We start from the raw sequence: 14,331 nt of genomic DNA, 5'->3' as shown, positions 1-14,331 counted from the left end.
TAATTAGCTGAAGACATTCACATTACAAAGTATCAAGACAGTCTTTCAAAGACTGAAAACTAACTCATTAGCATACCCTGCACTCCAAAAAAGATATTTGTTGTGATCACTGATTTGTTCAGAATAGCAGTATGCCAGATATTGTGGGGCTGGAGTTTTTTCATTTGCACATCTTACTGAATCCTCTCAACAACTTGGCAAATTAAATATTGTCTATTTTATACCAATGAGGAAAATAAGGCTTCAGTGACATGAGGTTGCATCTTGATTTGTTTTGCTTAAAGCTCACGTTCTTTCCTCTATTGCATAACTTGTACTTCCCCATCTCAAATTACCAGAATTAAGAAATATTTAAAAGCACTTTGAAATTAAAACATATTTCATAATACAGTTAGAATCTACTTCCTACCATTAGTATTTAAAAAAAAAAAAAAACTTAAAGGAGCAAGCGAGATGGCTCATTTAAAAGTGCTTAACAAGCAAGCCTGAGCACCCGAGTTTTGATCCCTGGAGCTCAAGGTGGAAAGAAAGAAGCCGTCCTTTGGCTTTTACAAGTATGGGTCAGTGACTAAAGACACACACATACTCATTCTCTCTTACACACATGCAAAAAATAAGTATAATGATCTTTTCATAGAGTTTTGATGTATATAAATGTATTCTTATAAATAATAATATATTTGTAATAGCCATATAGCCTTTACTCTATATTAAAAATAATTCTAGGGGCTTTGCATAGATTAGCTCTCATATTGCTCCAAAAATTCCTGGGAGAGATCATCTTATTCTCTCCATTCTGTATCTACTGAGGATAAGGAGGTCAAATAACTTGTCCAATGTTCCAAATACCTTGAGCATGTTGAAGCCTGTATCAGAATACAGTCAATGTCAGCGGCTAGATGAGCCAGCCTGAGACAGTGGAGCTTCCCATGAAGATGCAAGGCTGCCTTTCAGCAACGGAGGTGTGCTAAACTGTTACATACTAACCACTGCAGTATGGGTCATGAAGCGGCATTTCTTCCGAGCATTCTAGAAAAGTCTAGAGAATGGCCAGAGAACGGCCAGGAGAAGAAAAAGACACTCTTGCCTCTCATTGCTCTTGCAGGTTTGATCTGCATTTTGGGTTTTGGATTTTTGTTTTGTTTTTTTCTTCAGTGCCAAGGGTGGAGCTTAGAGCTTAGAACTCTGAGCCCCCTACATATATTCTTCATGTTCATATCAACTGTATTCTATCAGTTTTTCAACAAGTTTAAAGTAGATCACATTATGTACAAACATGGAAGACATGTAAGAAACAAGGAACCCTTGCAAGAAGACACACGCAGAAGGAGTGAGGGCTGAGCTGTGGTGGGCAACGGATAACGGATGTTCGAAAGTCTCTGCTACAGAGCAGGTATAGAACTTCACTTCCTGGGAAACAGGCAGCCTGGCTGGGGAAGATCACAGGGTCTCAGGCATGGTACTGCCTTACCCAGACCTCAGATTTCCAAATCTGAGGCCCCTTTCTTTATCATTGCCCTCTACACTGGGGTGGAGTGTGTTCTCACTTCCTACAATTAACTCATTGCTAAGCACACTAAAAGAACAGACATATGAAAATAAGGTTGATTTACTTAAGGTGGAAATTATACACTTTATAAAAATGGATTCTTTAAACACCTGTGGTAGAGAAATAAGGAAAATAATTAGATGTGATTTCTAAATAGATTTAAATATTGTTTTGAGAATTTATGTATGTGTGTGTGCACGAACGTGTGTATGCATGTGTATGTATGTATGGTTTTTTTTGTTTGTTTGTTTGTTTTTCGAGACAGGGTTTCTCTGTGGTTTTGGAGCCTGTCCTGGAACTAGCTCTTGTAGACCAGGCTGGTCTCGAACTCACAGAGATCCGCCTGCCTCTGCCTCCCGAGTGCTGGGATTAAAGGCGTGCGCCACCACCGCCCAGCTATGTATGTATGTTTTGATGTGCTATGGATTGAACCCAGGGGTGCTAGGCAAGTGCTCTCCCACTGTGACAGATCCCCAGCTCCAAAATGACCTTACATTTTTCCTACGTGGAAAATATCCACACTATTTCCTACAGAGTTTTGAGTCCTGGAGCATTTATACTGTGCTGTAAAAGGTTACACTGAGTCACAGCTGAGAACCGAGAAAGCCAAGGCAGAGGCACAGGGGTGGACGGCAGAGTGAGGAGAGCCGGGCTCCCTGCACTGACTGGATTGTACCATGTGTTTCTCTAGCTTTCCTTCCTAACACACTCTGACATTCATATTCACACAAAACATCCATACAGATCTTTATCTGTGATTTGTAACCTTGAACATGGCTGCTTGCGGCTCTCCTAGTTCGTAAAATGGTGGCTTTCCAGTGGCCATTTCGATGATAGTGCAGCCCAAAGACCAAATGTCTGCGGCTTTGCCATAGCCTCGTGGTCCTTTATCGATTATTTCTGGTGCCATATACTGCAGGGTACCTGGAAATAATGTAAACATATTTCCACGTTATAAAAGGGAAAGACTGATACTTAATAACCATTTCACTTTTTCTACCTAAACAGGACAGTTCAAAAATATGGTCCAGGTCTTGATGTCCCATCTTTCTTTGCCATCCAGTTTTTCTCTGCAGTCAAGGAGAGTAGAAATGGAAGTGTTTATAATGGATTTTGTCACGAGTGGGATGTTCTCACTCTTAAAGTGGCACATGGCTGATATACCCCTCTAAGAGATGTCGTGGAGGCTTCCGATTATGGTTGCTTGTCCAGAACAACAGGGAACACAACACATACTTCTACATTCAGTTCTTCCAAAACATAAAGGCCCTCATTATATGAACGTTCCCAGAGAGTATCTAGTTCACTCACTGATCTCTTTCAAGCTCTAGCTCCCAGTTCTCAAACCCAGTGTCTGACTCACGTGGTTCCATCTGGAGATCGCTACGGTATGCGAAAGAAGCCAGGACAATGACACGTCCCGGTCTCATCAAATCTGAGAGCAGGAGAGTGGTTATTAGGAGCTGGAGAAAGTGCATGCGTGAGAGGAACGGGCGCCAGTAGCTCAGTCAGCACTGGTGTAATCCTGAGAAAAGAAGTTCCGGTTTCTACGCTATAACAAGGTGACAGGAGGTAGTGAAAGTGTTAAATGTTAAAAAAACAAAACAAAGCTAGAAAGGGGACTCACGCCTTCTCACAAATGCTTAGATGTTTGTGGAGACCAATGTGCCACATTAAGCAATGTACGCCTGTATTCTGACATCGCACGGCACTCGTTAACTGCACAATTCTTCATGTTTCAAGGGTCGGGGGGGGGGGAGTCCATAAAGACAGGGATATGGCTCAGGGGCACAGTGCTTACTTAGCATATATGGGAGCCCTAGCACAGACAAAAATAACTAGGAAAAAAGAGATCATTCTTATTTCTTAACTCATGACAGCACCAAGGTAGCTATGATGAAAAATAATCCCAAAACTTCTGGAGTATGTGATTATGTCTATCATATAGATGCAATTCCTGCCGTGGCCCTAAGTGATGGATTTTAATACAGTGTTTCTTAACCTGTGGGTTGTGAGCCCCGTCATGGGTTAACGACCTTTCACAGGGGTCCCATATCAGGTATTTACAATTCATAACAGTAGCAAAATTACAGCTATAATGTAGCATCGAAAGTAATTTTCTGTTTGGGGGGGGGGTCATCACAACATGAGGAACTGTATTAAAGTGTCGCAGCATTAGGAAGGTTGAGAACTGTTGCGTTTCAAACCCAGGACAAATGTCCGCAGTACCTTTCTAACTTATCAACGTGGACTGGCCTCCTGGGTCTTCCAGCACCACTCACCTGTTACGTGGTATGGCTGGCACACCCAGCCCTCCAGTCTGAACTCTTCAGCCCCGGGGCTGGGCTGCCCTTCCCCCAGAGGTTCTTCCTCACATATTTTGGTTGCCTGCCCCTTTCTGTACCTTTGGCCTCCTGGCTGCTGTACCTGGTTCCCCTCTCTTCCTTCTCCTTCCCCTCCCCCTCTTCCCACATGGCCTAGCTCAACCTGGTTATGTCCATTCTGGACTCTCCCAGATGTCCCCGCCTCTGCCAGTGCCCTCCCTCTTTGCCTACAATAAACTTTCCCCTCCACCATCTCTAGGAGCAGTCATGTCTTTTCTTTTCCTTTTGATTTCTTTCTTTCTTTCTTTCCAGTGTTTTAATGGCTCAAAGACAGGTCAAGAGCTATTATTAAAGACAAACCGTAAGAGTGGATACAAATCAACCAAGAAGGGAGATGAGGGGTTATGCAAATGAGGGGCCATGCAAAGCCAGACAGCTGGGAGGGTATGGATGGTATGGATGGGGAGTGGCAGGAGCCGTTGGCCCTAGTTCTGGCCTTGTGAGGTAGCCCAGGGAAGCATGGACATCATGAGGAAATGCAGGGGAGTCTGTTTCTGATGCTACATCAGTAAGACATGGGGTCTGAAAACTGGGCTCCAAAGCAGGTCACGTCTTGTCCCACATACGGGCTTAGGCTCTGTTTACCCTGAACTGCAGCCACTGAGGGCTCTGGTGGATGTTAAATCATCATTTGGCTGCAGTGTTGAGGACAAGGAGGGGTCAAACATTGAAGTAGAGAACCAGAGGCTGTGCAAGGCCGGTGTGCCGGGAGAGCGGTGGTGGCACTGGACGGGAGACTGCCCATCCACTTCCAGATATATTCTGAAGCCAGAACAGACGTGCTTCCTGGAAGACTGGGCTGGAGCGTGAGAAACGGTGTCAGCGACAGCCAAGGTCTAGAGTGGCCCTCCATGGAGACAGGGCAGAGTGTGGGTGGGAAAGGTTTGAGGCGAAGATAATTAATTCCACTTAGCATGTAAAGTCTTGTTCAAACCTCAGATCTATTACTAACAGGTTCTGTGACCTTGGGCAAGTTATTTAAACTGTTTGAACCTTGATGCTCTCACCATAAGTAGGGATAATGATACCTCAGGATTAGGTTCATATACAAATTTTGGTGTGTATAATACACTATGCACCCAAGCAAAGTATACAGTCAGTGCTCTATAAATGAAGACCACCACTGCCTTTCCCCTCAGTCAAATCACCAAGAGGTGAAACAGAGCGAGGTCCACATACACTAGAGGTGATGAGGTGCCGTGACCCCCTAAGAGCATCAAATTGGGGCTAAAAAGGCCCCGGTGTTGCAAGGACCAAGGTCTTGCATGCCATGGCTCTCAGATCAGCACTAGAGAAAGATATGAAATCATTAGTCACTGGCGTAAATGTCACCTTCATGTGTGGTCAGTGGGAGAGCTACAGGCATAGGGCCCCGGTGAGGACTCTTTCCCTACAATGCCTTGGGGGGGGGGGTTCCAGACAAGTTTTTAAGATGAGAAGAGGTTATTAAATCAGCATCCTGTCCAAAACCAGCACGGAAGCTGGAATTATCACATCCCAAGTTACCGAGTCTGGGCAGCATCTAATCCTCCTCTTGCCAAGTTGATAGAGAACAAGGAAAGAAACGCAAACATGGGAGTTGCTGGTAGGTTTGGATACATTTTAAAAATACATTGTAAATACGGGGAATCCTGGGTCGGGAATACACCGTGTGGCATGTAGGAGGTGGTGCTGACTAGGGGAATCTGAGAAACGTACTGAGGTCTCCCTCAGCCTTCTGCCTCTCTGGCCACCAGCACAGGCACAGGGCTAGCTGGAGACTGGAAGACTTGGAGGGCTGAAGGTCAAAGGGTGGGCTGAAATCCTAAGCCCCATCGTGTACAAACTACCACGACTACCGGACACCTCCCTTTTCTCTCCATCAATGTCCCTATGCACACAACGGATGCTTTTCTACCTACCCCAGGGGATTTAGAAATGAGCACATCTGGCCACTTTGTTTTCCATTAAATCCAAGATAAATCATTGCCCCTTTAATTTTTTTTCTCTTTTCCCCCCAACATAATATTTTTATTAATTATTTGGGAATTTCTTACGATGCACCTTGATATGGGCAACATGCATGTTTTTGTTTTTGTTATATCAATCTCTGGCCCTGGCTCCCCTCCCTTCTCTAATAATAACAGAGCATAACACTTCTGAAGAGTCAGCTTATGAATATGGAGCAGAGATGAGTTTGCAGGCCAGGATCTAATGAATGGTCACTCATCTGTTGGGCTCCAGTTCCCTCTTGGCCAGCTTCACCTTTGTAGAACCTGCTGTCCCCGCCCTCCAGGACTTTGCACTGCAGGCATCTCAGCCCCTGCGCTTGCCTAATTCCCCACCCTCCGCCTCCTCTGGGGATGAGTCACTTCCTCTTTCTGAATTGAAATCCTAAGGTTATTTATATTGTGGAGTAGGGGAATTGATTCCTGGGAGAAAACAGACTAGGAAAGAGGGAAATTGGAGCCCAGATAGGAAGTGATTTGGGGATGAGTAAGACTCAGAGAGGCTGGGCTAGGGAATGTTTGTTTAAAGAAAAAATAGCATGTGAGGGTCAGAGTGGCTATAAACCAGAGGAAAAAAAAGGACAGGAAACAAAATAAATAGCAAAACAAATAAAAGAAAACAAAGTTGAAAGTGGAAAGTAATCTTTTGGTGGCATAAAGCAGAAGAATGAGCCACTCACAGAAGACAGGAAGGGCAAGCCGGACCCCAGAGAACACTTACCAGTGAGCACCTGACATTAGTGTTCCGTGAGAACCCTCACTCAGTTCATCTCTCACCTTATACTCGGGCTCAGCAATTGCATCTTTAATTATCCAAGATCTGTATCATTAGTGTAAAAACCTACCTGTAAAGGTTTCGGTACAGGGATTTATGCCAGCAAGCCTCTTTGATGTCCCGAAGTCAGAGATCTTGAGAACACCACTGTAGGTATTAATCAATACATTGTCACCCTAGGGAAAGAATGCTCCAATCAAAATGTCATCTTTTTATAGATGCTGTTTGTGGTTGGCTTAAGTCTAATTAAAAAAATAAATGCCCTCAGAACAAACAATGACATTCATACTGTGTTCTTTGTTACTAGTTGATCTCAATAGAGAATTCTTCTCAATACAGAATTTTTGATATAATTTTTTATTGATATACTATCAATTGTTTATAATTGCCTGTTCAGGTCACAAGGTCAAACAAGGCCTTGAGGGAAAGCTCACCACTGCTTACAGTCAGCCTGGGTTACCTGTGCACAACACCTATATAACTGATAACTTAAGGTCCCAGTCACTTTATCTTCTTTCCTGTGTTGTTTTCTTACATGTTTTATGTCACTCAGGACATGACCTGAAGTACTGGAGAATGCTGCTGCCCATCTAAGAGACCTCACATTGAGAAGAACCACCACACAGTCACTCCCCTTCCTTCCTTCCTTCCTTCCTTCCTTCCTTCCTTCCTTCCTTCCTTCCTTCCTTCCTTCCTTCCTTCCTTCCCTCCCTCCCTCCCTCCCTCCCTCCCTCCCTCCCTCCCTCCCTCCCTCCCTCCCTCCCTCCCTTCCTTTCTTTTTCTTTTGAGACAGGGTGTCCCTGTGCAACCCTGGCTGTCCTGGAACTTGCTCTGCAGACCAGGCTGGCCTCGAACGTAAAGATCCTCCCATCTTTGCTTCCGAGTGCTGGAATTAAAGGTCTGTGCCCCACCACAGTCCTGCCGTCACGCCCATTCTTCTAGTCCATAGTAATCTCTGCCCACTACCATTCTAAAGTCTCAGTATTATGCTTGCTTTTTAACCTTTTGAACATGCGATCTCTGCCTTTAAGGTGAACACAGTTAGGATGGACACCTTAAATCACACATGCTCAGGCACGTGCTTGCCCCTTCCAATGTCAATACGTATGGACAGGCTCCCCAAGACAGTCCTTTCTTTGTTCAGGAGGTGCACCCCTTTACTCAAAGTAAAACAAACGGCAACAAAAACCTCTCCTTGCTTACTCTAAGAAATGTAATAAAATGTGATTCATTTTTTTACTTCCTGGTTGTACCTTTTGGCTTTGTTTGCAAAAGGAACATACTTTAAGAAAGCCACGCTCTGTCAAAAACTCATTGGTTTTTGCTAATAGAGAAAACAGGCAGAACCCTACAACATACAGGGGCAGGGACAGACTTTTCTGAAGAGGACTTCATATATATGAAAATTTCACATCTGGGTTGTCAGTGTTCTCCCCTAAAGCCAAACCTAACAAAAACCCAAACATGCATGAGAAGCACCCTTCTGAGTTGGGGGTCAGGGTTGTTCAAGAGACTCCCAATGCATGACTATTGCCATTGCCCTTGGTTGCCTCCCAGAGATTGAAGGTAAGTCTCTATTGCTGAACATATCATATAATTTGGACACAAGACCTGGAGGATCCAAGTTGGTTCTGACTTTAGAGCCCCCTCTAGGGGGACTAGCTTTCATTGTACCAGAAGATGCTACCCAGGCTTCTAAGAGAGGGATATAAACAATAGTCCTAGCCAGCTATGATGCCTCTGGACCAAAACAAATGACCAGCACAGTACAATATCCTTAAGGATGCATAGTGCCACATTTGCTGGTAACCAACAGTTCTCTAATGAGACTTAAGGCCAACTCAACAAGAGGGAAATCAAGCTAGCTAAGTGCAAAGGGCTAGTGAAGTCATCATGAATCTTGGAGAAGAACCTATAACTACCATTTTACTAAATGTAACTCATAGCATCACTCTAAATATTTATCGTTATGCCCTCATCAAAGAAATGTCTCATTGCAACAGACAGAGATCATTTTAGAAAACTTAACTAATCATGCTGAGAACAATGACAATGGGGTACCTAAGCCCAATGACATATCTATAGCACAACTCCTTCACCAAAGGCTCAAGGGTCATGGCAGAAGAGGGGGCAAAAAGATTGTCAAATCCAGAGGAATAGGAAGTTTATTGTGAGATTTCTTCTCCTAAAAATGTCAGAGAAGCTACACCTAGGAAATCTTATCAATATGGCCACTTAAACAAGACTTGTAAAGTATGACACCAATAGACACATTGACATGAAAAGGAGAAATATAGTGGTATATTATTTGTGTTTTAATAAACAAAGCTTGCCTGTAGATCAGAATGCAAAGCAGATAAACCAGTCAGTCATATAGGCCAAGTAGGGGTGGTGCATACTGGTATGAAAAGTCCTTCTGTATATGTGCTGCTTTTATTGATTAATGAATAAAGAAGCTGCTTTTGGTCAATGGCTTAACATAATATAGTCAGAGAGAGAAGAAAAAGAGTATAGAGAGTTATAAAAAGAAGTAATTTTTTTGAAAAATAAAACAAGGTCTTTAAAGAGACAGAGTAACTTGTAGAAGAAGTAATAGAGAAAGAAAAATAAGCCACATAAAGATGGAATATACACAGACAGTCTGGATTATGTATATTATTGTGTTTTGTTTGAATTTTTCGACTGCAGAGAGATATTTGATTCTGGGGACTGCTAATCTAAACCAACATATATACTTTAAAGGTATCTTGACCTCAAAATTTGAGTCTAAGGATATGTTGCTTTGGAAAAGAGATTCTTCTTGTTTCCACAAAGGATGAGAACCTGTGGATTCCTTCCAGACTAATGTGGTTTGATAGACCAAGACCCACTGAAAGGTCGCCATGAACACCCCCCAAAATTATTTTGCCCAACAAAAAGCAGGAAGCAGTTTGGAAGCGGACTATGCCCAAATTCCCTAAATGATTGTTTATAAATGTTTGTTTACATTCAAAGGGGGATATGCTATAGAGATGAATACTTTGCACTGGTATAGATCTTGGTTTATTGATACAAATTTAAGGTCAATTTTGTTATATGTATACTTCTGCTCTTGATGAAAGTATTGTGTTTGTGCAGCTCATTTAAAAATGTAATGTATAATTAAGAAATACAGGTTAATAGTCATCTATAATAGTCAAGCTTGTAGTCATTTTAGTTAGGTTTTCTAGATGCACAAAGATATATTTCAGTTAGATAGGTATTATTCAAATCTTTCAGAGACCTATGGAATATGACATTTAAAATGTTTAAAAACTCAGGATTTTCATGACAATGAGACACATCTGCTCCTGGCAGCACCAATCTACTTCAAGAGGATGATTGGCATCAAAGAGGCTCTTTATGGAGTTTGTTAGCCATTTAGGCAAGAAACTGCTCTTGCCTGGACTGCTTGATGGTATGTGGTATGAACTGGACATTTAGGACCCAGAAAAATGACTGCTGAACTTGCCTAAAGGTGAGACAGTCCTTCGGGGTTCCTGCTTCATAAAAGATTCTGCCAGACATTCTGCAGGACACAGAAGAAAGTGACTGACAAACTGCCAATATAGGTGGAACTGTCTTTGAAATTTCCTGCTTTATGGAAAAATCTGCTGGATACTATGGGCCTGTAGGCTGAAGATGGCTGCCTGAAATGTTACAGAAGAAGTTTGGGTGATTTGTCCAGGCAGTGAGATGTCTCTGCCAATTTTAGAGTTTTGGAAGATGCTTACAATGCACTTCCTGTTTACTTAGGTAACATTATATCCTTCTGGAGTCTTTGAAGGAGTTGAAGAATAGATAATTATAATTATAGTTTTCATTAGTTATGATAAAAGATAAAACATAAATATTGTAACTGTAATTCTGCTTGATACCTGTTGTTATATGTAATTTTACTATGTTAAAGTTAAAACCTTCCTTTTTATTTAAAGAGAAAAGGGAAAATGGTGTAAGAATTCCTTCTGTTTATGTCCTGCTTTTATTGGTTAATAGATAAAAAAGCTGCTTTTGGCTAATGGCTAAACAGAATATAGCCAGACTGGAAAAGATATATAGAGAGAATAGGTGGAGTCACAGAGAAGCTATGTAGCTACTGCTGGAGACAGACACAGCAAACCTTGTCAATAAGCCACAACCACATGGTGATATACAAATGAATAGAAATGGGTTAATTTAAGATGTAGGAGTTAGCCAGAAATATGCTTAAGCTAATGGTTAAACAGTATTGCAATTAATACAGATTTCTGTGTGATTATTTCAATTCAGGTGGCTGGAAAGCAAACTAGAGGTCTCCATCAACAACACACCATCAATCCCAGGACTCAGGAAACAGAGGGAGGCGGTTCTCTGTGAGTTCATGGCTATCCTGGGCTACACAAGATCAATCTAGAAACAGATCCAGGTGGTGGTGGCTCACATCTTTAATCCCAGTGTTTGGGAGTCATACACTCTTAATTCCAGCACCAGGAAGGTAGAGACAGAAACAGTATGATTGTGCTAAAAGAAGAATATGAGGGGGAGAGATAGGAACTCAGGGGAGTGTGTAGTCTGAGGATTCCTGGAAACAGGATCTCGCCCATTCGGTCTGAAGATTTGGTAGAGGTAAAAGGTTTCTCTAGTGGTTGGATGCTTTGTTTTTCTGATCTTCAGGTTGAACCCCAATATCTGTCTCTGGGTTTTTATTATACGTGCGACATGGAATCTCATGGGGTGCCAACTCCAGACAAAGAACTACAGGAAACTAAAGAACGACAGCAGGAGAATTAGTCTTCCCCAGAAAGAGCCCCCAAATCGGTTATCCAAGACCAGTGGTCAACCCTGAAATCAATTCACAGTACACATACTGACCAGATTATATTTATATATTTAAGAATATATATCTCAACAATTAAAGAAACAGAAACCATGAATTTGAGAGACAGCAATGGAGGGTATATGGGAAGGGTTGGAGAGAAAGGAAAATGAAAAAAAATGATGTAATTATATTTTAATTATAAAAAACCAAGATTTTTATTTTAGATTTATTTATTTGTTATGTATACAGTGTTCTGCCTACATGCATGCCTGCAGGCCAGAAGAAGGTACCAGATCTCATTATGGATGGTTGTGAGCCACCATGTGGTTGCTGGGAATTGAACTCAGGACCAGTGCTCTTACCTCTGAGCCATCTCTCCAGTCCCTGCCCACCCAAACAAGTTTTATTAGTTTTGAATTTTCTTTTTCAAGAGAAGCTAAAGTTTTTATTTTAGAAATTTGTATAAGGATTAATAGGCCTGGCAGCTGTCCCGGAAGAGACCATGTTCTGCTTAGTTTGGGGACACTGCATTCCACCCCACAGTGCTCCTAGAAGTCTACCGACTTCCCTGGGGAAGACGATAACACGAACATACCTGCAGCGTGGACCAGAACTGACAGCTCTGCTATGGCCATGATTTCCTTATTCCTCCTTCACACTCAGAACACAACCTAGTATTTTCAAACAAAATAATCACCCAGAAAGGACCCCAGGAGGATGAATCACGGGGCACCCTACCTTTATATCCCGGTGAACTATCTGATTGTCATGAAGGTATTTTAATCCTTCCAGTATTTGCTTTGTATAGAAGCCAATTGTTTGCTCATTGTCTTTTAATGGGCCCCATTTGGAACGAAGGAGGGCGGAAAGGCTTCCTGTAAAATAAGAAATTGTGGGTAAAACTCATCCGAGATCCTTATCGCATACTACCCTAGTTACCTGGGCTCAAACACGAATATGAAAATATCCCTACCCTGAAGGCAGTCATCAGCAACACAGTCTAAGTAAAAGGATGCTCAATTGCTAGCTTTAATCCAAGTCACGATGACTGAAGCTGAATGGTTTCACATTTTCTTTAATATCTGCTAATAAGCATAAAAGTAGTGTCACCTATGTAACCTTCTTTCAACATGAATAATTCCATTCAGTTAAGTCTGCTCCCAGGCCTTAGAAATTTGCATTTCTGAAAGCAAGAAGAGCGGATCTTACCTCCTGGGACTTGCTCCATGAAGATTTTAATGAAGCCGTTCTCACTGAAGGAGCCCAGATACTGGACAATGTTTTTGTGCTTCAGATGCTTGTGCAAGGCGATTTCTTCATGCAGAGGCTGGGAGTATCTGGAAGATGTGTAAATGTCAACAGGGTAAGCATTCGGCCGGACTTTAGAGCATTAATTTAAGCAATGCATGCTGAAAATGGCAGCTAGATCGCGCCCATAAACAAAATCAATGACCATCTAATCCTCAGGCCATCTAAGGTCTTTATTTCTCATGAACTCTGGCAACACAGTTGTGGCAGGCCAAGGAGAAAAGTGTTAAACACTGTTCACGGCTCCTTGTATATGCTAACTCATTTCTTTTAACTAAATGTACTATTAGGGATGCCAATTTTACAGACAAGAGAAGTAACACATAGAGAGAATGACTACCCAAGATCATAAAGCTGGTGACAGACTTAAGACACGAATCCAGGAGATTGGGTACCATCCACAGAGCCAACTTTCCATATCAGCACGGCATCCTGTTCCACTGGCTTCAGCAACAGAACTACTATTTCAGGAGGTTCTTGTTCAGGAAGGCAAAAATTCCCAGTATCTTTAATGTTCATCTGCAACTTCCCAAAAGCCCACAAACGTTTTAGCAGAAACCACAAAACCATTTATAGTGCAGTGTCTTTCAGTTCACTGATTTAAAACCCTTACCTTCTGAATTCAGAAAGCCTACGATGTCATCATTTTTGCTTGACCAGGTGTAAACCAGAGTTCAAAATCATTTGCTTATTCTAGATGACTATCAAATTCTAACAGTATTTTATATTTCTGGAGGAGTTCCGCACTTCTGACAGCTATATGAAGTACTATAAATCTAATAGATGCCAAAGAATTCCACGATCAATGAGTACTTGTATAGTTATTACACAGTTTATCAAATAATAAAATTTCAACAAATCAACTTGCAATGATTTAACCGGCTTTCACCGGTAAATCATGACACCATCTGGTCCAAACAGACAGGAGTTTTGCTGGCCATGGCAGAACAGCTCAGGTTTAACATAGATTAAGAAGGAATGAGAAAACAGCATGGTGTAAAAAAGCAGCTAGCTGACTTCAGGTCATTGTTCTTGCATGTGCCAAGGTGGAGAGAACTTCCTTATTCATGGTTGCTGCTAGATTCCCTCTTTGTGGACGGGGAGCAAGTGAACTTCACTCTGCATCAATTGCAGCCACCACATCCTTTAGTGATTCTCCTTGGTGACTGACAGTCTTTCCCAGGAGAATATCCAGATTTCTTCTAGGGCACATGGATAGAAGTACCTGTTTGCTATCTCTTCATACACTTCCCTGCAATCTCTGCACACTTAACAGGAAGCTGCCCTGCACTGACTGCTTAAGGGAAGGGCTCACCATGCAGGCATTTTCAAAGACGTGTACTGACTGTATTATTGCGAACAGGAACCAAGGGCATTTATTTTGTTGTTAGTATGCTTTGTGTGTATAGTAGCATCTGAATAAACCTAATGTGCAAGATAATTTGAAAAGTGCTTTTCTTCCAAGTGCATTAAATCCACCTGTGGAATGAAGAAGGGATGTGGCTAAAGAG

At 42.1% G+C, this 14,331-nt stretch overlaps 1 protein-coding gene across 1 annotated transcript in view; it reads right to left on the bottom strand.

The window, feature by feature from the left end:
• Positions 1 to 14,331, bottom strand: part of Map3k5 (mitogen-activated protein kinase kinase kinase 5) — a 209,445-nt gene that overhangs the window by 32,483 nt on the left and 162,631 nt on the right. Inside the window, exons 16-19 of the mRNA XM_057755327.1 lie at positions 12,722 to 12,849; positions 12,251 to 12,387; positions 6,767 to 6,872; positions 2,316 to 2,473 (exon numbers count right to left, since the gene is read on the bottom strand). Of these exons, the coding sequence (XP_057611310.1) occupies positions 2,316 to 2,473; positions 6,767 to 6,872; positions 12,251 to 12,387; positions 12,722 to 12,849 (529 nt within the window). The remainder of the gene's footprint in view (positions 1 to 2,315; positions 2,474 to 6,766; positions 6,873 to 12,250; positions 12,388 to 12,721; positions 12,850 to 14,331) is intronic.

Source organism: Chionomys nivalis, chromosome 2 (assembly GCF_950005125.1).
Source record: "Chionomys nivalis chromosome 2, mChiNiv1.1, whole genome shotgun sequence".
In the NCBI taxonomy this organism is placed as follows: Eukaryota; Metazoa; Chordata; class Mammalia; order Rodentia; family Cricetidae; genus Chionomys; species Chionomys nivalis.
Note: the sequence above shows the minus strand (reverse complement) of the source record. Positions and strands in the feature narration are given on the sequence as shown.